We start from the raw sequence: 23,605 nt of genomic DNA, 5'->3' as shown, positions 1-23,605 counted from the left end.
TTCTCTTATACAGGACTTTCCCCCACAGAAGCCACCACATCTGCTAAGCTTATTGTGCCCACCATTTTTTTTAAATTTTTATATTTTTCATTTTTATTTATTTATTTGACAGAGAAAGAGGAAGGGGGAGAGAGATATATATTTTAAATATATATTTATATATATTTTTAAATATATAAAGATATATATTTAGATTATTTGGAAATTCTATTCTTGGTGTGCAGAGGTGTGGGGGCGTAACAAAGCATTTCCCTTTTCAGGCTGTCATAGAGGTAGTTCTGAGAATGTTCTCAATGTTTGGATTGTCCATGATTGTATAGAGAGATATTTAATATTTAATAGCACATGGAAAAGTAAATAACAATGGAAATAGTCATATTTTTAGGATAATTATTTAATAAGCAATCATTGCCAGCAATTAGAATAATTTGCTGTCATATATCCTATGTATGTACATATATAGGTTTATAATTTAATATGTTGAATCTCTCTTTTATACAGGAAGAGAAACTAGAGTCTCATTTACAAAGCCTGTCCACTCTTATTGCACCCACATACAAGAAACTTGCACCTGATGCATACAATAATCAGGTGAGTTTAAATGATTATTGGTAAAGATTTTAATAACTTATTCACTCATCCTTGGTTATTGTTTTATTTTGGTTTGGTTTGGTTTTTAGGGTTTCATTCTAGCCCAGACTGACCTGAGTTTACTATGTAGTCTCATGGTGGCCTTGAACACAGGACGATGCTCCTACCTCTGCCTCCCAATTGCTGGGATTAAAGGCATGTGCTACCATGGCCAGCTAAACTTATCCTTTAAATATTGTATTGGGGCTGGAGTGATGGCTCACTGGCTAGAAGCTTGCCTACAAAGCCCAAGGACCCAAGTGCGATTCCCCAGTACTCACGTAAAGCCAAATACACAAGGTGGAGCATGCATCTGGGGTTCATTTGCAGTGGCTAGAGCCCCAGGTTCACTCATTTTCTCCCTCTCTCTCTTGCTACCTCTTTCTCTTTTTCTCAAATAACTAAATAAGTAAAATATTTAAAATAATGTACTGTTCTTTATCATGTTGTTAGATTTCTCTCGCTATTACTCCTGGTGAGGATTTTTGTTGTTGATACAAATGAAACTGGTCTGTCATTTTTTCTCTCCCTTCCTTCCTGCCTGCCTTCCTTCCTGCCTGCCTTCCTTTTCCTTCCTTCCTTCCTTCCTTCCTTTTCCTTCCTTTCCCTTCCTTTTCCCTCCCTCCCTCCCTCCCTCCCTTCCTTCCTTCCTGAGGCAGGATCTCATTCCAGTCCAGTCTAATCTGGAATTTACTCTGTAGTCACACACTGTAGTCCTACCTCCACCTCCCCAAGTTTTAGGATTAAAGGTGTGCCCAGCTCCAAAAAATGTCTTTGAAGAAATGCTTCTTTATTTAACTTTTCATCTTAATTGTTAAAACACTGGTTTCTTTCTTCCTTTCTTTCTTTCTTTCTTTCTTTCTTTCTTTCTTTCTTTCTTTCTTTCTTTCTCTCTCTCTCTCTCTCTCTCTCTCTCTCTCTGTCTCTCCCTCTCTCTCTCTCTCTCTCTCTCTTTCTTTCTTTCTTTCTTTCTTTCTTCTTTTCTTTGTTCACTTCTGTCTAGGATGGGCCCCTTCCCTCTGAAGTACTCTGAAGTACTGCTTCTCTCTTTTGCCTTTTCTTTCCTTCTTTTTTTCTTTTTCTCTTTCTTTCTTTCCTTTCTTTCTCTCTCTTTTCTCTTTTCTTTGGTTTTTTTCGAGGTAGGGTCTCACTCTAGCCCAGGCTGACCTGGAATTCACTATGGAGTCTCAGGGTGACCTCGAACTCACAGCAATCCTCCTACCTCTGCCTCCCGAGTGCTAGGATTAAAGGCATGCACCACCACGCCTGGCTTCTTTCTTTTTAATGAGAGAGTGAATGGGTGCACCAAGGCCTTCAGCCACTGCAGACAAACTCCAGACACATGGGCTACCTTGTGCATCTGCTTTACATGGGTCCTGGGGAATCAAACATGTGTCCTTTGGCTTTGCAGGAAAGTACCTGAACTGCCAAGCCATCTCTCCAGCTCAAAAAACACTAGTTCTTGTATATGAAAATTATATCCTCAAAATGACATCGTGTTGATCTTTTTAGCTTTAAAGATTTTTAAGAACAAAATAGCTGCTTTATACACTAACCTGTTCTCAATAACTTTGTCCCTATATGAAGACATTAGTGAATACATTCAAATGAGCGAGTGTATTGTATTGAAAGTATAAGTATGTGTACAAATATGTCCAATTTTGCCATTATTTTCTTCTTTTGTTATGTCTTGGCTCCATAAAGCAAGTAACAGAACTATTTATTTATCTACTCATTGCCCTATTTATATGTACTGTCGGATGCCTTATTGGATAGGCAGGTGATTGTTCAGAACTTGCTCATGAAGAAGGCAACAAATTCGCATCTCCACTGTTTCCATAACACCAACAACAGAATCACCAATAACGGAAAGCCAAATTTCTTTTTTTTTCTCAATTTTATTAACATCTTCCATGATTATAAAAAAATATTAAATGGAGCCAGGTGTGGTGGTACACGCGTTTAATCCCAGCACTCGGGAGGCAGAGGTAGGAGGATTGCCATGAGTTCGAGGCCACCCTGAGACTCCATAGTGAATTCCAGGTCATCCTGGGCTACAGTGAGACCCTACCTCAGAAAACCAAAACATATATATATATATATATATATATATATATATATATATATATATATTAAATGGTAATACCCTCCCCCCATGTTCCCCTTTGAAGTTCCATTCTCCATCAATCCCCTCCCCATCTCAATCAGTTGTTTATCTTGATGTCATGATCTTTTCCTCCTCTTATGACCCTATTATAAGGGTCTTGTGAAGGTAGTGTCACGCACTGTGAGGTCATGGATATCCAGGCCATTTTATGTCTGGAGGGAGCACGTTGTAAGGAGTCCTACCCTTCCTTTGGCTCTTACATTCTTTCCGCCAACTCTTCCGCATTAGACCCTGAGCCTTGAAGGTGTGATCGAGATGTTACTCAGTACTCCAGTCACTTCCTTCCAGCACTATGATACCTTCTGAGATATCCCAAGGTCACTGCCATCTGAAAAAAGAAGATTCTCTACCCAAAGTGAGAGTAGTGTTAAAATAAGGGTATGGATATTAAGAGAAGTGCTCACTAGGCAGTTAGATAAGCATAATATATATATTTTTCCAGACATCAACAGATGTTACATCCCCAAGGCTCCTGACTACCCCTGTTTTAAGTTTTCAGTATCAGGGATGTATTCCCCCACATGGAGTGGGCCTCCAGTCCAATTGTAGGGCAGTTGGTTTCCATCATGACTGACCTGCCACTATTGCACCCACTGGCTCATTTGGCCTGGCTGGCCCATTATAAGGCCAACAGCAATTATTAAATCATATGGCAAAAGGTAGGGTAGAATCATGTGCCCATTGCTGAGTGGTCTCCTGTCCACAGTGGCCGGTCCATTTTGAGTCGGTCTTTGATATGGTCAGAGAGGGAGAGTTAGCTTCTTTCTTCTTCAGAGGGACAGTTACCAGCACTGGTGACTATACCTTCTCCAATGTGTGTTCTTGGTGCCTTTGTGGAAAGCTAGCCGACTGGCTAAGAGTGGAGGCACATGCCTATAAACCAGAGCCCAAGAGGCTACAGTTCATGACTTATGAGTAGAAGAGAGGAAAAGTTCACTGAGAAGAGCTACAGAGAGCAGTAGAGAACAATGCTGGACAGAGAAAGTGCAGAGAAACTATCAGAACTGGAGAATAGAACCATTGACAGAAGCAGGCTAAACACACACAGGACCTGAAATAGTTCTGGTTCATGTCCAAAGGGAAGATAAAGCAAGGTGAATTAGATTAGGCCTGGGAGTGGAAGTAAATTTAGCTGCTCTGGTCCCATCTAAAAATTTATATTGTTCCCAGCACTTGGGAGGTAGAAGTAGGAGGTTCACTCTGAGTTCGAGGCCAGTTTAAGACTATAGTGTAAGATCTGGGTGACCCTACCTCAACAACAACAACAACAAAAATGTATATTGTATTAATGGCACTATTTAAAGGACAGAGCTTAGTAAATTTCTTTAAAGATACAAGTTGGGCTAAAGAAATAGCTTAGCAGTTAAGGCACTTGCCTTTGAAGCCTAAGGACTCAGGTTTGATTTCCCAGTACCCACATAAGCCAGATGCACAAGATGATGCATGCGTCTGGAGTTTGTTTGCAGAGGCTAGAGGCCCTGATATGCCCATTCTCCCTCCCTCCCTTCTTTCCCCATGTGTCTCTCAAATAAATAAAAATATTTTTTTAAATACAGCATAGCATTCAAGTGCACCCATTTACAAGGATATTCTGATGCCATATTCTAGTTTATAAAACAATGTTCAATAAATTAAAAATGGCAGGCAAGCTTTCTAATTGTAATGAAATAAAATTAAAAATCTTTGACAGAGCTGGGCGTGTTAGTGCACACGTTTATTCCCAGCACTCAGGAGGCAGAAGTAGGAGGATCACTGTAAGTTCAAGGCCAGCCTGAGACTACATAATGAATTCTGGGTCAGGCTAGGCTACAGCAAGACCGTACCTTGAAAAAAGTTTTCAACACTTCTGTGACAGAACATGTAAAAATTCTTTAAACATATGGAAATTGAGTAATATACTTGTTTGTTTGGTTTTTTGAGAGGTCTCATTCTAGCTGAGGCTGACCTAGAACTCAATTTAGAGACCCAGGCTAGCCTTTTTTTTTTTTTTTTTTTCCGAAGTAGGATCTCTTCTAGTTCAGGCTGACCTGGAATTCACTATGTAGTCTCAGGGTATCCTCGAACTTATGGTGATCCTCCTACCTCTGCCTCCTGAGTGCTGGGATTAAAGGTGTGTACAGCCACCTCCAGCTGAGTAACATACTCTTTTTTGTTTTTTTTTGTTTTTTTTTGTTTTTTCAAGGTAGGGTCTTACTCTAGCCCAGGCAGACCTGGAATTCTATGAAGTCTCATGTGGCCTCAAACTTGGGGCAATCCTCCCACCTCTGCCCCCTAAGTGCTGGGACTAAAGGCATGTGCCGCCATGCAACTTTGTGCATCTGACTTTACATGGGTACTGAGGAATCAAACCCAGTCAAGCATTACAAGCAAGTACCTTTAACCACTGAGCCATCTCCCCACCCCCAACATGCATTTTAATAATTTAGGGTCAAAGAATTTAATTGGAAAGTTAAAGTATTGAAATTCATGCGATACATCCCTAAACCATTGCACATATATTAGAAAAGTGTAGCTTCAATGTAATGTATGCATCTATCCTAAGAAACTAGAAAAATGAAAGCAATTTATTCCCTAAAAGGTAAGGAAATGGAAAAAATACAAAACCAATCTGGAATAATGTGTAAAATAAGGGAATAAATCATTTCATTGAGGTAGTATGGTCAGGAACAACAGAGATGGAATAAATCACCAATGTCAACTGTGGCTGTGGCTCAGTGTTGGAACATTTGCCTATTGTGTGCAAGCCCTAGGTGCAGGCCCTAGCACTAGAGGTAAAATTACAAATAATAATTAAAGTACTTGAGGTCAATAATAGAACAATTAACTAGTATGCAGAAGGCTTGAGTTTGATCCCTAACATTGCAAGAATAGTATATGAAGAACTTGGAGGGGAAAAAAAAATGAGCCAGATGTGGTGGCACACACCTTTAATTCCAGCACTTGGGAGACAGAGGTAGGAGGATCACCATGAGTTCAAGGCCACCCTGAGGCTGCATAGTGAATTCCAGGTCAGCCTAGACCACAGTGCGACCCTACCTTGGGGGGAAAAAAAAAAAAAAAACTCCCTATGTAGTCTCAGGGTGGCCTTGAACTCATGGCAATCCTCCTACCTCTGCTTCCAGAGTGCTGGGATTAAAGGTGTGCGCCACCATATCCGGTTGTCTGGAGTTCTTTTGTAAGTGTCTGGAGATCCTGGCATGCCCTTTTTTTTAAAATTATTTATTTATTAATTAATTTATTTATTTATTTGAGAGCGACAGACACAGAAAGACAGATGGAGGGAGAGAGAGAGAATGGGCGCGCCAGGGCTTGGGCTTTTCAGCCTCTGCAAATGAACTCCAGACGTGTGCGCCCCCTTGTGCATCTGGCTAACGTGGGACCTGGAAAACCCAGCCTCAAACCGGGGTCCTTAGGCTTCACAGGCAAGCGCTTAACCACTAAGCCATCTCTCCAGCAGCCCGATGCCCATTTTTTTCTTTTTCTCCAGTCTGTCTGCCTCTGTCTATCTCTCTCTCTCTCTCTCTCTCTCTCTCTCTCTCTCTGTCTCTCTCTTACACACACATACACAAATAACATAAATTGCTAAAGATCCTTATACATTAAAAGAATAAAGAAATATTAGAAATTTCAGGACATAGCTACAGATGACTGGGCTTCTGCGTGAGAATGAAAATACTTAGTAGCAGAGGCCAGTAAGTTAAAAAGGAGACATAAAGGGTGGAGAAAGGAAGGGAGGAGGATACTTAATAGGTAGATATTGTATATATGTAATTACAATGATTGTAATGGGGAGGTAATATGATTGAGAATGGAATTTCAAACGGGAAAGTGTGGGGTGGGGAGGGAGGGAATTACCATGGGATATATTTTATAATCATGGAAAATGTTAATAAAAATTAAAAAAAAAGAAATTTCAGGACAATAAATTTAGCATATTAGGTAAAATGGAGAGAAAATCTGAATAACAAACTAGCAGAGCTCATACAAAATCAGATGCTCAGGGACACAGAGACCCCAGACCGCATCACTGAAGTGGACCTAAAATGAACAGTGACTATGATTTATCTGTGGCTAAATGCTTTCTACCAGCAATACTTCTGGCTTGCATGACTGCCTTGGCAAATTTTAGCCATCTTTTAAGGAAACAATGAAGCCAATTCTATGGAAACTATTCTAAAATTAAAAATGATAATACACACATGCCAACTTGTTCAGTCAAGCTGGATGAAGACATTAAAGGGAAAAAAACCTACAGTAAAATTTATCTGAATATTGATGTAAAAATTCTTAACTCTAAACTCTAGCAAATAAAATGAAAGAATACATAAAAGCTATAAAAGAGCCTGACCAAATATAGTTTATCTTGGGAATATTTGATTCATTTGATATTCAGAAATAAGTCATTCACCATATTAGCAGATATAGCAGAAAAAATATAATTCACTCAGTCTATGAAGAAAAAGTATTTTGCAATGTTCAATAGGCATAGAAAGGAACTTTCTCCACCTTCAAAGGGGCAACAGATAAATGGTCAGAAGCCAACATTATACATAATGGAGGAAGGCTAGAGCCTTTTCCCACAGGAAGAAACAAGACAAGACAAGGCTGTCTTCTCATCACTTCTCTAAAGCATACTAGAACATTCACATGATGCAGTGAAGCAAGTAGAAGAAAAAAGAAGGAAGCAAATTAAATAAGTTGAAATAAAACTGTACTCAGTGAGGAAGTCTTAAAGGATCTGCACATCACCCCTAGAACTATGGGAGAGCATTGATTTTTTTAAAGAAACAGTTAAGATGGCTCTAAAATGTATATATAGAAATGCAAAAGACCTTGAGTCAATTTTTTAAATAATGTTTGACATCTTAAAGATTTGAGAGAGAGGGCTGGAGAGATGGCTTAGCGGTTAAGTGCTCGCCTGTGAAGCCGAAGGAGCCCGGTTCGAGGCTTGGTTCTCCAGGTCCCACGTTAGCCAGATGCACAAGGGGGCGCACACGTCTGGAGTTCGTTTGCAGAGGCTGGAAGCCCTGGCGCGCCCATTCTCTCTCTCTCCCTCTATCTAGCTTTCTCTCTGTCTCTGTTGCTCTCAAATAAATAAATAAAATATATATAAAAAAAAAAGATTTGAGAGAGAAAGAGGGAGGGGAAGAGACAGAGAGAGGGAGCAAGGGAGGGAGAAAGAGAGAAAGGACAAGCATGCCAGGGCCTCCAGACACTGCAAACGAACTCCAGAAACATGCACCACCTTGTGCATCTGGCTTACATGGGTCCTGGGGAATTGAACCTGGGTTCTTAGGTTTCACAGAAAAGTGCCTTGACCACTAAGCCATTTCTCCAGCCCAAGTCAATTTTTGTTAAAGATTAGAATTTATATATGTATTCTGCTTAATTTTAAGGTTTCTTAAAAATATCTGCTTGCCAGTGATGAAGAAAGTATAGAATTAGTATTCACATATATCTACCATTCTAGTGGATTAGCATAAACTGTCTATAAATAGACCCCCAAGGAATATGATCCACTGACCTTCAACCAGAACAATTCAATTGGAAAGGATGGCTTATTTATTTATTTATTTTTATTGGCAACTTCCATAATTGTAGACAATAAAAGTTCCCTTCCCCTACTTTTCCCCTGTGAAACTCCACTCTCCATCATATCCCTGCCCCCTCTGATTCAGTCTCTCTTTTATTTTGATGTCATGATCTTTTCCTCCTGTTATGATGGTCTTTTGTCAGGCACTGTGAGCTCATGGCTATCCAGGCCATTTTATGTCTGGAGGAGCACGTTGTTAGGAGTCCTACCCTTCCTTTGGCTCTTACATTGTTTCTGCCACCTTTTCCACAATGGACCCTGAGCCTTAGAAGGTGTGATAGAGATATTTCAGTGCCTTCTTAGTCATCCCAAGGTCACTGTCATCTGCAAAGAGAAGTTTCTCCAACCAAAAGTGAGAGTAGCATTAATATATGGGTATAAACATTGAGAGATGTGCTTACTGGGCTGCCAAGTCACTGAGGAATCCTGCTGAGCTGAGCTGAAACTTTTGTCCATGTAGACCAGCTGACAGAAAATGCTACACTGCATGCAGTTCAATGGGAGAGAGAAATCACCAGTGGACACTGCAAGCCTTAAATTCGGCCAGCCAGGGAAAATGCCCCAGCAGGTGCAATAGTGCAGCCCAAGTATTGGTCTTCAGCAATAGGATCTTACCATCTGTTCTCGGTGGGAACCAAGAACCTTGGCAATGGCCTGAAATGTTTGAGGGCATCAGGGCCCTCCCTGGCCAACAACTCACTGGAGATATCCCATCTCTGGCACCGAAAAACTTTTAATAACAATCTATGGCTTCTGGGTGTTCCATTGTCCAAAAAAATAGGTTTATATCCTCTTAGATTTTGATTAGCCCTTCCTCTACCTTTCCTTTACTCAATCTCTTCCCCTGACCTCACTTAGGCCTTTGCACCTGCATTAATCTGTTCTTCTACTTACATATATACAATACCATCCTATTAAGTCCCCCTCCCTCACTTTCTATTCCTGTTATATCCCTTGTCTAGCTTACTGGCCTTTGCTACTGAGTTTTATTCCTACTCACATAGAAATCCAATCATTTGTAGCTAGGATCCACATATGAGATGAAAAAATGTGACATTTGGCTTTCTGAGCCTAGGTTACCTCACTAAGTATAATCCTTTCCAGATCCATCCATTTTCCTGCAAATTTCATAATTTCATTTTTCTTTATCACTGAATAGAACTCCATTGTATAAATGAGCCACATCTTCATTATTCACTCATCAGTTGAGGGATATCTAGGCTGGTTCCATTTCCTAGCTATTGTGAATCAAGAGGCAATAAACATGGTGGAGCAAGTATCTCTAAGGTAGTGAGACAAATCCTTAGGATATACAGTAGATCTATTTTCAGCTGTCTCAGGAATCTCCTTCCTCCACACTGATTTCCACAATGGCTGGACCAGATTTCATTCCCACCAACAGTGTAGAAGGGTTCCTCTTTTTCCACATCCTTGCCAGCATTTATGGTCATTTGTTTTAATGATGGTAGCCAGTCAGACAGGAATGAGATGGAATCTCAATGTAGTTTTAATCTGCATTTCCCTGATGGCTAGGATGTAGAATATTCTTTAAGATGTTTATATGCCATCTGGTGTTTTTCTTTTGAGAGCTCTCTGTGTAGTTCCATAGCCCACTGTATAACTGGTTTGACTTCTTATTAGTTTCTTGAGTTCTTTGTATAGCTAGATATTAATCTTCTGATGTATAGCTGGCAAAGATTTTCTCCCATTCTGAAGGCTACATCTTTTCTCTATTCACAGTGTCCTTTGCTGTACAAATGCTTTGCAATTTCATGAAGTCCTAGTGGATGACCTGTGTTTTTATTTCCTGAGCAATTGGGGATATATTCAGAAAGTCTTTGCCAAGACCAATATGCTAAAGGGTTTCCCCTACTTTTTCCTCTATACCAGAGTTTCAGGTCTGATATTAAGGTATTTGATCTACTTGGACTTTTAATTATTGTACATGGAGAGAGATAAGATTCTATTTTCATACTTCTACAGATACATATACAGTTTTCTCAGCACCATTTGTTGAAGAGGCTGTCTTTTATCCAATGAGGGTTTTTTTTTTTTTTTGGCATTTTTGTTGAAGATCAAGCAGCTGTAGTTACCAGAATTTATATCAGGATCCTCTGTTCTGTTCCATTGATCTACATGTCTGTTTTGTGTCTGTACCATGCTGTTTTTGTTACTATAGCTCTGTATTATAGATTAAAATCAGGTATGGTGATACCACCAGCCTTATTTTTGTCGCTTAGAATTGTTTTAGATATTCAAGATTTTTTTGTGCTTCCAAATGAATTTTTGGGTTGTTTTCTCTATTTCTATTAAATGTATAGATTCCTTTTGGTAAGATTGCCATTTTCACAATGTTGATTCTTGCAATACAAGAACAAGGGATGTCTTTCCATTTCCTAGTGTCTTCTGCAATTTCTCGCTTAGTGTCTTCTGCAATTTCTCGCTTGAGTGTTCCAAAGTTTTCGTTGTAGAGATCCTTTACTTCCTGGGTTAGGTTTATTCCAAGGTACTTTATTTTTTTATGCAATTGTGAATGGGAGTAATTCTCTGATTTCATCCTCTGTGTGTTGATGGCATATAGGGTTAGGAAGGCTGATTTCTGTGTATTTATTTTGTATCCTGCTACATGGCTGTAGGTTTTTATCAGCTCTATCAGTTCGCTAGTAGAGTCTTTAGGGTCCTTTATGTATAGAATCATGTCATCTGCAAATAATGATAACTTGATCTCTTCCTTGCCAAGTTGTATACCTTTTATGTGTGTCTCTTGCCTTATTGTTATGGCTAAGACTTCCAGTACTATATTAAATGAAAGTGGGAACATTGGACATTCTTGTCTTATTCCTGATTTTAGTGGAAAAGCTTCAAGTTTTTCTCTGTTTCCTATTATGTTGGCTGTAGGTTTGTCATAAATAGCCTTTATTATGTTAAAATATGTTCCTTCTATTCCCACTCTCTATATGACTTTTATCATGAAGGGATGTTGTATTTTGTCAAATGCTTTTTCTGCCTCTAATGAGATGATGATGTGATTTTTGTCCTTAAGTCTATTTATATAATGTATTACATTTATCAATTTGCATATGTTGAACCCTCCCTGCATCTCTGGGATACTTTTTTGGGGTGAATGATCTTTCTGATATATCCTTGTATTTTGTTTGCCAGTATTTTTGTATTTTAAGTCCTTTGAGGTAGGGTCTCACTCTAGCCCAGGCTGACCTGGAATTCACTATGCAGTCTCAGGGTGGTCTTGATCTCACGGCAATCTTCCTACCTCTGCCTCCCCAATACTGGGATTAAAGGCGTGCACCACCACACCTGGCTTGTGTGCCAAGGGGTCATGAGACAATGAATATGTATTTTTATTTATGGCATAGTTACTTGGATGTATAAGTAGATCAAAAGTCAACAAAGTATAAATCAAATATATGATGCTTAATATAAGCTACTTAGGAGCCTGAGAATATACTGACTGGTAAGTGTTTGCCTTGCCTGTGTGAGGACCTGGTTTTGATCCCTGGCATCATATGAAACAACCAACTATTGAGGAGTGCCTCAGTAGCACTATAACAGTATAACTTGACCATTTTTAGGAATATACCATATTTTCTGTTACTCTATCTTGTTTCTAGATATCAAGAACAGAACATCCTGAGAAATAATTTTGCAGTGACTTTCACACATGTGCCTTTCTTTCCTCAGGTTGAGTATGAGCACAGAGCTCCGGAGTGCCGTCTGGGTCTGAAAGAAGGCCGTCCGTTCTCAGGGGTCACCGCGTGCCTGGACTTCTGTGCTCACGCGCATAGAGACCTGCACAACATGCACAATGGCAGCACTTTGGTAAGCGGCACGCAGGGCTCAGCTCTGCCCAGCGAGGAACACGGGCTGGCTGTGCAGCCTGTGCTTAGCACGCATGCTTTCTGCCACAGGCACCTCCAAAGGGGTGTTTCCATGAAGGAAGTGGTGTTACAAGATGACCTTAGTGACACATTGGGAGAAAACTATTTACAGTCACATGAGAATTTTGGTAACTCTTAGTACTAACTTTTATAATATTAGTATTAAGCTTCTTTATTGCCATTTCCAGTTAAGTTACCAAGAATATCAAAATTCAGTTTTAGCCGGGCGTGGTGGCGCACGCCTTTAATCCCAGCAGAGGCAGAGGTAGGAGGATTGCCGTGAGTTCGAGGCTACCCTGAGACTCCATAGTGAATTCCAGGTCAGCCTGGGCTAGAGACCTTACCTCAAAAAACAGAACAAAAAAAAATATATAGTTTCAGCTATATGGTAGATTTCAGTCAATTAAACACAAAACTATCGATAAGCCTAAGTACTTATCTACCTTGCAGAGAGAAGTACAAACTGAAAACGCATTGTAAGGGCTGGAGAGATGGCTCAGCAGTTAAAAGCAATTGCTTGTAAAGCCTAATTGCCTGGGTTTTATTCCCTAGTACCCATGTAAAGCCAAATGCACAAAGTGGCACAAGTATCTGGAGATTGTTTGCATTGTTAGAGACCCTGGCATACCCCTACTTTCTCCCTTTCCCTCTCCTTCTCTTTCTCAAATAATTTTTTTTTTGTTTTTGTTTTTCAAGGTAGAGTTTCACTCTAGTTCAGGCTGACCTGAAATTCACTATGTAGCCTCAGGGTGGCCTCAAACTCACGGTGATCCCTCTACCTCTACCTCCCGAGTGCTGGGATTAAAGGCATGTGCCACTGCATCTGGCTATAATATTTTTTTTTAAATAAAAACACATTATCATTGTCATAGTATCTACTAAATAAAATCTGAAAGCCCAAAAGCACTCATTGTGCCTACATTCTAAAGTGGACAGAATGGAATAAGTCTTAGGATTCAGACTACAGTGAAAGGCAAACATGGGTATAAATCTCAGTGACAAAGTCTAGGGTTGTGTCTTGTCATAATAAGACAACAAACAAACAAAAAAAAAATGCTCATCCTTAGCTGTATTGGAAGTTTGAAACTAGCTTGGGGTACATGAGACCTGGTTATAGACAACAGCTGATACAACTTAAGGAAGCTACAGGATGGAGACAAGGCTTAGCAGTTAAGGCATTTGACTGCAAACCAAAAGATCCTGGTTCAATTCTCCAGGACCCTTGTAAGCCAGATGCATAAGGGGCACATGCATCTGGAGTTCGTTTTGCAATGGCTGGATGCCACTCTCCCTCTCTCTCTCTGCCTTTCTTTCTCAAATAATATATATTTTAAAAAATAAAAATAAAGAAGCTAGTATGAAGATTGTCTTGAGAAGCAGAGAAGATACTGATCTTATCTAGGTCATAAATCAGAAAACTACGAAGGGCAGGTAGTAAAAATACTTTGAGCATTATAGGCCCTATGGTGTCTCTGCCATGTTTCTTCTTTTGAGATGATGATGTTTACTATTATTATTTAACCCATTCAAAATGTGAAAAACATTCTTGGTTTCCTAGTCTTATAAGAAGAGCCTCTGGAGCAGATTGACTATTGCAGTAGTTTCATTGAGGTGTCCCCCATAAACTTAGGTGTGCTGAATGCTAGTAGGTTCCCAGCTGAAGGAGATTTGGCAGTGTATTGTTGGGGGCCAGTTTATGGGTGTTACGGCCAGTGTCCCTTTGCCAGTGTCTGGCACACTCTTATATTGCTATTGTCCACCTTATGTTGGCCAGGAGGAGATGTCCACTCTGCTCATGCCATCATTTTCCCTTGCCATCATGGAGCTTCCCCTCGAGTCTGTAAGCCAGAATAAAACCTTTCTCCCCCCAGCAATTCTTGGTCGGGTGATTTCAGCTAGCAGTGGAACCTGACTGCAACAACCACCGGCCATAGGTTTTTAATTTCACATCTAAGAGTGTAAACCCAAGGCCTGCCAGTCATGCTGCCACCTGAGCATCTGCTCATTATTAGGAGGCAGTGCTAGATTCTGGACAGTGAAAGAAATGCATGCTAGCTCAGCTTATATAGCAGGTTCTAAAGATAACCACAGTCAGTGTTGAAAACTGAGAAAGCTCTTTAGAGTCAAGGGGATTTTCCTCTGAAAGATCTAGGTTCTACAGGGTATGACGGAAAGAAACACTACAGAAGAGAAGTGCTCAGACAAGGAGAACTTGCCTATGTAGGAAATGGCAAACCCATCACACCATCTCATGTTATTTATAAAGACCAGGCTGCTATGACCATATTCCTTTTAAGAGTGTCTCTCACTTATTGCATATTGTTTTGTCTTTTAGGTTTTATACTTTTTCTGTTTTTTTTTTCCAAAAGCACTAGATAAATAAAAATGTATATGCTAAAAACACCCTTCCATCAAAACTAATATTTTTTTTTTTAAAAAATAATATGACTGTGGCTCAATTATCAAAGCAAAGAAGTGTGAAGTATACATGTCAGTTGAATCTTCAACTTTTTGTTACTTAGACTTTTTTTTTACACTTAGGTGACTCATTTAAGTTCTTGAACACAGCAAATGTCTTAAACACAGAGAGTTAAGAGTCAGCTGTGAAGAAAGTTGTGACATGCATTTGTATAATGTGACATAAACTTCCACAATGCCTTCTAAAAGGAGGTCTACTGGTAGAAGCAGGTTTTAGCCCCTTTGAAAGAAACACATCTATTGCATGTGTTCTGGGCAAGTGAAAGGGGTCAGATTACTTCATTTCCTTTGGCCAGAGTGCAACTGGTTTCTTCCCTAAAGAGAAATTTGAAAAATTTCAACGAGGAAACATTTCTTTTATCACGGCTCCAATTTGATGTTGTGTTCATTGATAATGGGGAACAGGTAGGCTTGGGTTTATGGTAGGTAAAAGGCATGCTACTGATCCAACACAGATATAGGTATGGCATGCACACACACTTTCTTAAAAAAAAAAAAAAAAAAAAAAACCCAAAGTTTTTTATTTATTTATTTATTAGAAAGAGAGAATGAATGGGCCTGCCAGCGTTTCCAGCCACTGCAAACGAACTCCAGACACACGTGCCACTATGTGTGGGCTTAAGTGAGATCTAGGGAATCGAACTCGGGTCGTTAGGCTTTTAAACAGGCACATGCCCTAACCACTAAGTTACCTCTCTGGCCCCATACACTCTTTTTCTTTGGGACCCACAACTGAGGCTGAACATCTCATTCCCCACCAGGTGTGCACCCTTACTAAAGAAGACAATCGAGGTCTTGGAGGGACGCCGGAGGATGAGCAGCTCCACGTGTTGCCTTTGTACAAGATTTCGGATGTGGATGAGTTTGGGAGTGCAGAAGCTCAGGAGGAGAAAAAGCGAGCGGGCGCCATTCAGGTACTGAGCTCGTTCCGGCGGAAAGTCAGGATGTTGGCAGAGCCCGTCAAGACTTGCCGGCAAAGGAAGCTAGAAGCCAAGAGAGCCGCAGCAGAAAAGCTTTCTGCTCTGGAGAACAGCTCAAGTAAGACTGAAAAAGAAAAATCCGCCTCAACGCGTACCAAACAGGCTGAAAATGCAAGCCAGGTGAAGCAGCTGGCAGGTAAACTTGGCTGAAACGCGGATCCATGTGTGCAGTGTGTTACAGGTTGGAAGGTTCTTGGTTGTAAACCAGAAGCTTCTCTCAGGTAGCAAGGGTCAGGCTTTCCTCCTGAAGATGTTAGGGAGGTGGTAACCACCCATCGCAGCTTGATAGAGACGTTGGGGCTCTCTAAGAAACAACATGCAATTTGTATGTTGAAAATAACATTAATTTGGCAGTGACAGGTTGGCAAACAGAAGAAGAGGAAAATCAAATGACATTATATTATATTATATTATATTATATTATATTATATTATATATATATGATGCAAGTAAATTCTTCAAAATGACAAAAGTCTAATATTGAACTGGAGAAGAAAATTTTAAGGATGACTTTTTTTTTTTTTTTTTTGAGGTAGCCCAGGCTGATCTGGAATTCACAGCCATCCTCCTATCTGCCTCCTGAGTGCTGAGTGAGATTAATGGCATGTGCCACCATACCTGGCTTTTGATGTTTCCAAATTTTTAAGACCAAATAACTAAAGCAATACTATTTTGAAAGTTTGGAAATGTGATTTACTGGGGAGGGAAAGAACCCTACCGAGTACTTTTTCCTTCAACATGTTGAAGAGTTCTACATGCAGCTATGCTGTGAAACTATTGAAGATTTGCTTACAGTCATTGCAGGACAACAACTAGATTTAGCTGCTGCTTCTATCCATAGGCCCCATGTTTGTGTCTGTAGCTAGGACTGGTTAAACACATCCAAATTTTTTAAAATTTATTTATTTGAGAGCAACAGACAGAGAAATAGGCAAAGAGAGAATGGGCACTCTGGGACCTCCAGCCTCTGAAAACGAACTCCAGACGCGTGCACCCTCTTGTGCATCTGGCTAACGTGGGTCCTGGGGAATTGAGCCTCGAACCAGGGTCCTTAAGCTTCACAGGCAAACGCTTTACCACTAAGCCATCTTCTCCAGCCCAACACATCCGAATTTTGAAATTATATTGGCTTGACCATTAACAACATATCTTATTTAATTTATCAGTTTGCTAAGAACAAAGCACCTTTCTCTACTGAATAACTTTCAGGCTCATATAAATGAAGTAATTCATAACAGCATCTAAAAATGCTTACTAAGTATTTTTGGTGGTTGTCTTATGTGGAACACACAGTATAAAGGAATAGTATATTGTTTTTACTGGTTTCTGGAACCTGTTCAGTTCTCAAAACTGTCATTGTATGTCCATTCATTTGCCCTTAAAAGTCTTAAAAGTGAAGTCACGGTACAGAAAACTGAGCTGTAAAGTTTCACAGACAAAGCTAATATAGTTTCTATAAACTATTATCTAGAGTTGTATAAATTTCCTTCCTAGGAGTGAGACCCTAACCCAAAAAACCAAACAGGAAAAAAAAAAATCCTTCCTAGAAATTTTGTTCATGAAGTAAAATTGGTCAATTATATAAGATTTTTTAATGAAGAAATAAGTGCCATTCTCTTAATATTGCCTAATTCCCATAATAAATCGTGTAGTTTTACTTTAATTACATAGCAAATTCTGCTGCGTGCCAGGAGGCAGGTAAATGAAGTAAAGTAGGTCCCCTCCCCTCGAAGGTCATAGCTAAGAGTGGAGAAAGGAAGGCCCAAATGCACCACATGGTCCTGTTGCTTATCATACCTATATTTGCACCAGAAGCCAAGAACACAGGAACCTCTCTGGAGGTCTGAACCTAGCAGAATATCCTGGCAGAGTGTTGCACTTTGCTTCTAATACTCAGACATAAACGATGACGCTGAACTGAGCAGTGGTCAGCGCCTTGGTCATCCTGACTTACGGCAGTTGCATAATCACGTTGCAAACGTTTAATTACCCTCGCTAGAGTTCACAAGGTAATAATCAGGCATATTTTTTTCCTGCTCTGTCCTTCCCTGTCCACAGAACTTCTGCGGCTTTCAGGACCAGTCATGCAACAGCCCCAGCAGCTCCAGAGACATGCCCAGCAAACACAGCAGCCTGCTCAACACACCTTGACCAGTCACCCTCAGTCCAACTCTGTTGGTTCTTACTCGTCTGGATCTACCAATTTATACATGAGAAGGCCCAACCCCATCAGTCCTTATCCAAACTCGTCCCATCCTGCAGATATTTATGGAGGCTCCAACCACGTGAGTCTCTATTCCACCTCCTCTCAAGCTGCAGGCTCATATTTGAGTTCTAACCCCTTGAATGCCTACCCTGGGCTTCTAAATCAGAATAACCAATATTCACCCTATCAGTGCAATGGAAATGTGTCTGTGGACGGCTACTCCCCGTACCTGGGGTCTTACTCTCCCCAGTCTCAGGCCGTGGATCTCTATAGATATCCAAGCCAGGACCCTCTCTCCAAGCTCAATCTACCACCTATCCACACGCTTTACCAGCAGAGGTTTGGAAACAGTCAGAGCTTTACCTCAAAGTACTTAGGTTATGGAAGCCAAAATATTCAGGGAGAGGCCTTCAGCAACTGTACGGGAAGACCAAACGTGCCCCACATAGGGACGTTTCCTCCTTACCCCACCCATGAGATGGACGGCCACTTCATGGGCGCTGCCTCCAGGTTACCAGCCAATTTGAGCAACCCAGCAAATCCCGAGTGCAAAAACGGTGACCATCATCCACCCTCTCGTGTGATCTCCAATTACGGTGCAGCTTCGGGCGTGATGAGCAGCTCTCTTCACGCTCTGAGTCTCCAAAACAAGGAGAATGGCATGCTTTCCCACACAGCCAATGGGCTGCCGAAGGTGCTTCCTGGGCTCAGCCGCGATAGCGCTGCCTCGGCCCAGGGCCTGTTGAGTGACGCCAACGGTCAGGAAAAGGCGCCTGCAGCCTCAGTCCAGGGGTCGGCGTCTACTGCAGAGGACCATGATGTCTGGTCAGACGGGGAGCAGAACTTTCTGGATCCTGACATTGGGGGAGTGGCCGTGGCTCCAACTCATGGGTCGCTTCTCATTGAGTGTGCAAAGCGCGAGCTTCACGCTACAACCCCCTTAAAGAATCCGAATCGGATAAACCCCACCAGGGTCTCGCTTGTCTTTTACCAGCATAAGAACATGAATGAGCCCAAACATGGCTTGGCGCTCTGGGAAGCCAAAGTGGCTGAAAAGGCCCGCGAGAAAGGGGAAGAGTGCGAGAAGCACGGCCCAGACCACGTGCCCCCGAAAACGCACGGCAAAAAGGTGAAGCGCGAGCCCGCCGAGCCGCACGAAGCCGCCGAGCCCCCCTACCTGCGCTTCATCAAGTCCCTGGCTGAGAAGACCGCTTCTGCGACCACAGACTCCACAGTGACCACGTCTCCATATGCCTTCACTCGGGTCACAGGGCCCTACAGTAGATACATATGATGGTGGCCCTTTGGTCAGTAACCTCAGTAGAACAGATGACCACCATTCTATCAGTAGGCTAGCTCTCTGGGAAGTGGAGACATGTCATGGTATTCATGACAAAAGTGGTGGGGAAAACCTCAGCTCACCAGCAAAAAAAAAAAAAAAAAAGGTAATATCTTACCATAGCACTTAAAGTCCCACTGACTCCCCAGTGGTCACAGATAATACCCAGGAAAAAGACCAAAGCATTCTATGCAAAAGAAGGTGGGGAAGAAAATGTTCCACAATTTACATTTTCAAACACTGGTTCTATTATTCGATTAGATATGTAAATGTGATTTTTCCCTCTTACAACTCCACACATCTGTGACCACTTTTAATAATACAGAGTTTGCGTAGTCATGGAACACAGTACTGTAGTAGTACAGTTGCAGGAATATTAAAATACCATCTGGTGCTGAATATATAATGTACTGAAATACTGGAATTATGGCTTTTTAACATGCAGTTTTTACTGTAATCTTAATATTAACTTATTTATCAAAATAGCTACAGAAAGCATAAATGAATAGCAACAAAACACTGAATATGTTTGGGTGTTCTACGAAATGGTGCTACGAAAATGGTGTCTTTAATAGCTGAAAAATTAATGCCTTTTTATCATCAAGATGCTGTCAGTGTACTCCAGTGCCCTTGAAGAACAGGGGGACCTTTCATTCAAGTTTTACCATAATTACTTGTCCTTACACAAGCCTTGTTTCTAAAATGTGGACATTGTAAAGGCTTCTGGATCTTGCTCATCCAGCAGTGTCCTTATGGGACAATAAACGTATATATGTACATATATACACACATTTGTATATGTGCAAATACATGTATATGTATAAATATTTTCAATGATGTTTTAGAAGCACTTTGCCTACCGAAGCTATGACAACTTGAACAATGTTAAGGTACTGAGATGTTTAAAAAGAAAACGTTTACTTTCATCTTAGGATGAAAAGTTAAATTTTTTAAGGATACAAGGAAAGCTTTTAAGGCGTTTTTGCTTTTCATCCTACATCTGTTCATTAGCAGTATGCTCACTGTTAACAGCCAGTTCCACCCACACTGAGGCTGACTGGATTCCAGGGAATGTTAATCCACAGAACACATTTCCCGGTGCTTGTGCAAACCGGTGCTCATCTCACAGGCTACACTGTAAATCCGTGTTACACACAATTGTATGGCGAGTTCATTGCTTCAGTACGTACAGTTTGAGAACTTTCTGTTAACCACAGGTAAAAGTTGGCTGCATGCACCACTCAGCAAAGCTGGTTTGGCTCACTTGATGGTCAGTGTGCTCTTCAGAGAACTGAGTGGCAGTCTGCCTTTGTGTTGATGATTATGTGCATTGTATGTTGTCATTTCTTAGCTTAAGTGTCCTCCTCACCAAGAAGATTGAGTGGACTGATACCTGCATAAGATGACTGAACAGGGTTTGGTCCACGTGAATCTGTTGCTTATAAAGGAAAAAATGAACAGGCAGCTGGTTTGCTGTGGTGGTTTTAAATCATTCATTTGTATAAAGAAGTGAACGTTGTATAGTAAATTAAATTGTAAACAAAACTTTTTTAACGCAATGCTTTAGTATTTTAGTACTGTAAAATTTTAAATATATACATATATATATGTGTGTGTGTATGTGTGTGTATATATATGTGTGTGTGTGTGTGTGTGTGTATATACACACACACACACATATATATGGGATTGAAGCAAAATTCACATCATGATGGTGCTACTCAGCCTGCTTCACATATATCCTAATGTGAGCTAAGAATATTCATCACAGGTTTGAGTGATGTTCCTACTTGTCATATACCTCAACACTAGTTTGGCAATAGGATCTGGAACTGAGAGTGAAAGCTTATTGCATTGTGTACCACCATTTTTTCAACCTTTTTATTATTAAAAAAAAGCATACCTTTTCTTCAATACTTGATTTCTTAGCAAGTATAACTTGAACTTCAACCTTTTTGTTCTAAAAATTCAGGGATATTTCAGCTCATGTTCTCCTTATGCCAACATGTCACCTGTGTTTCTGTAAAATTGTTGTAGGTTAATAAATAGATTCTTTTTTCAGGGATTTAACCCTTTTGTTGTTGAATCCCTCCTATTTTACTTGTACATGTGCTGATGTAAGTAACTAAAACTAATTTTGTAAATTTGCTGGCTCTTAATTATAAAGAAAAGCATTTTTAAGGAAGAAAAAATAACAGGAAAATAGAATGCACTGAGCTAATAAAGGGAGACTGTGGAAGGCAGAAGTATGGCAAGCAGCTGTTGGCCAGAAGCCTTTGGACTCAATAGTTTTTTAATCGAGTTCTCTAACCGGACCTAGCATCCAGACGTGCACAGGGCAGTAGGCCTGTAAATGCAATGTGGCTTACTAGCTTTTCAAATAAATTCTTAATCAGTGGAGGCCTCTGGGGTTTTGGGGGGAGGGGGTCAAATCTTCATGATATTTTGTCCAAGAGTTTTCTCTAGTTCTTGATTATTCCCAAGTTCTAAGCATTTAAAAATGTTTATTTTGCATATAAACCACATGAATTTCATGTCTTACCTATCATAATGCCAAATCCAAAACATTTGGTTACTGCTCGTGCATTTTGTGATTCTGACGTAGCCATCTCTGTCATTTGTCAAATTGCTGGCCAACAGGAGCAGGAAGCATGGTTTGGGTCGGGGGGTGGGTAGAGGTCAGGTAGGAAGAGGGGAAATCGAATGGCATATTGTAAATACCAGATCTATAATTGTAAATAACAAGCCTGCCTCGGGTAGAATGAACGGAAAGCAGATCTACAGTTTGCTTATATAGGAACATCAGGTTGACTACATAGCCATACTTGAAAATGCTTTTGAGTGGTGTCAACTTTACTTGAATGAATTTTTCATCTTGATTGACGCACAGTGATGTACAGTTCACTTTTAAAGGTAGTAGCTAAATTGTGTAGGAAACTTTTTGCAGTTTGACACTAAGATAATGAACTTCTGTGTGCATTTTTCTATGCTTTATTTTTTTAACTTAGTTTCATTTCATTTTCATGAGATGTTGGGTTTGTTTATAAAATCTGAGGATGGTTATAAATACTGTAAGTATTGTAATGTTATGAATGCAGGTTATTTGAAAGCTGTTTATTATATCATTCCTGATAACGCTATGTGAGTGTTTTTAATAAAATTTATATTTATTTAATGCACTCTTAAGTGTTGTGTCGTGGAACTTTCTGTTCACTTCCTGAATGATTGCTATTTAACTAGCCTGAATATTTGCTGACTTACCCCCGGGTTGGATTTTGGCTATTCACACACTCCGCATGTGTAGACTGAGGGGGAGTAATAACAAGCAGGCCAATCCCAGGTTGGCCCGTCACGGTGTGGGCCAAGAGAACTCCGCATCTGCAGGCTTCCTGTCAGCAGGTCAGGCTTGGGCCTGATCCTGGTTTTAGACTCTCTGCTTCCTGTTCACGCCCACTGTTCTCAAGGAAATTTCTTGCCCATGCTCCTCTGAAAGGCAGGCAATTGTTAGACATAGCAAAGGTTGCCTGTGTGGTGCATATCAAATCTGTACCTATCCTTGTCCTGTCCCATATAGCTTCCAGGAGATTGAAGAAAAATTGTCCTCCATCCATTTCCTGCTGCATGCAATCATGCCCTGCATAGCCCCGGTGCACTGTGACTGCAATGTCCAGGAAATGTCAAACATATTATGATAGTCTTCCAGCCCTCTAAATTTCCTAACTTAGAAGAAAAATTATTTTCATTCGTACAGGGGATTCCTTTTTGCACATTTCTATTAATATAGGGTCAAAAGTGTTCAAATAGTACAGGCTCAGTGGTAGATGCCTCTGGTTCTATGCTCCAAGCCAGGGTACTATGAGAGGTAGCAACATTATTGTCATTGGCCCACTGCTTTCTACTGTCAAACCCCTCACCCGATGTCAACCCTCTGGTCATTGTCCATCAAGCAAATCTTTGAGATTCCCACTCTCCCTATGATTGCTCATCTCTCCAGGGAAGGGAGAATCTAACACTACATTCAAAGCTTTTCCTGCCAGCTCCACCCCGCCCCTGATTCCATGCTTCTGCAAGAGGCTGTGTGCAGCCCTGCTGCTTTTGGGCCTGCAGTGGACTTGACCAGGAAAGAGCTGGACATGATAGGTGAGCTGTACTCACAAAGCTTTACTGCCTGCTCCCTGGCCTCCTCTAAGAAGACCTGCCAAGAATGATCCTTCCCACAGGCAGCTCTCTCATTCAGAACCACTTGCTACTTCCCTCAGACTCTGGTTGGTTTAATAGAAAATTCTCCCAGCTGTGCCTAGGTCTACCTTAGCTTT

The 23,605-nt window shown here is 40.7% G+C and overlaps 1 protein-coding gene across 2 annotated transcripts in view; it reads left to right on the top strand.

Annotated features, from left to right (window-relative positions):
- The window catches only part of Tet2 (tet methylcytosine dioxygenase 2), a 164,485-nt gene extending 142,017 nt beyond the window's left edge, over nt 1-22,468 (top strand). For both annotated transcript variants that reach the window (XM_045142504.1, XM_004662993.2), the window contains exons 8-11: nt 502-591; nt 12,090-12,227; nt 15,526-15,880; nt 17,803-22,468. In XM_045142504.1, the coding sequence (XP_044998439.1) occupies nt 502-591; nt 12,090-12,227; nt 15,526-15,880; nt 17,803-19,244 (2,025 nt within the window). In that variant the 3' untranslated portion in view covers nt 19,245-22,468. The remainder of the gene's footprint in view (nt 1-501; nt 592-12,089; nt 12,228-15,525; nt 15,881-17,802) is intronic.
- Nucleotides 22,469-23,605: the final 1,137 nt, after the last annotated feature.

This window comes from Jaculus jaculus, chromosome 2 (assembly GCF_020740685.1).
Source record: "Jaculus jaculus isolate mJacJac1 chromosome 2, mJacJac1.mat.Y.cur, whole genome shotgun sequence".
Classification (NCBI taxonomy): domain Eukaryota; kingdom Metazoa; phylum Chordata; class Mammalia; order Rodentia; family Dipodidae; genus Jaculus; species Jaculus jaculus.
The sequence above is the reverse complement of the archived record's forward strand: the minus strand, read 5'-3'. Positions and strand labels throughout refer to the sequence as shown.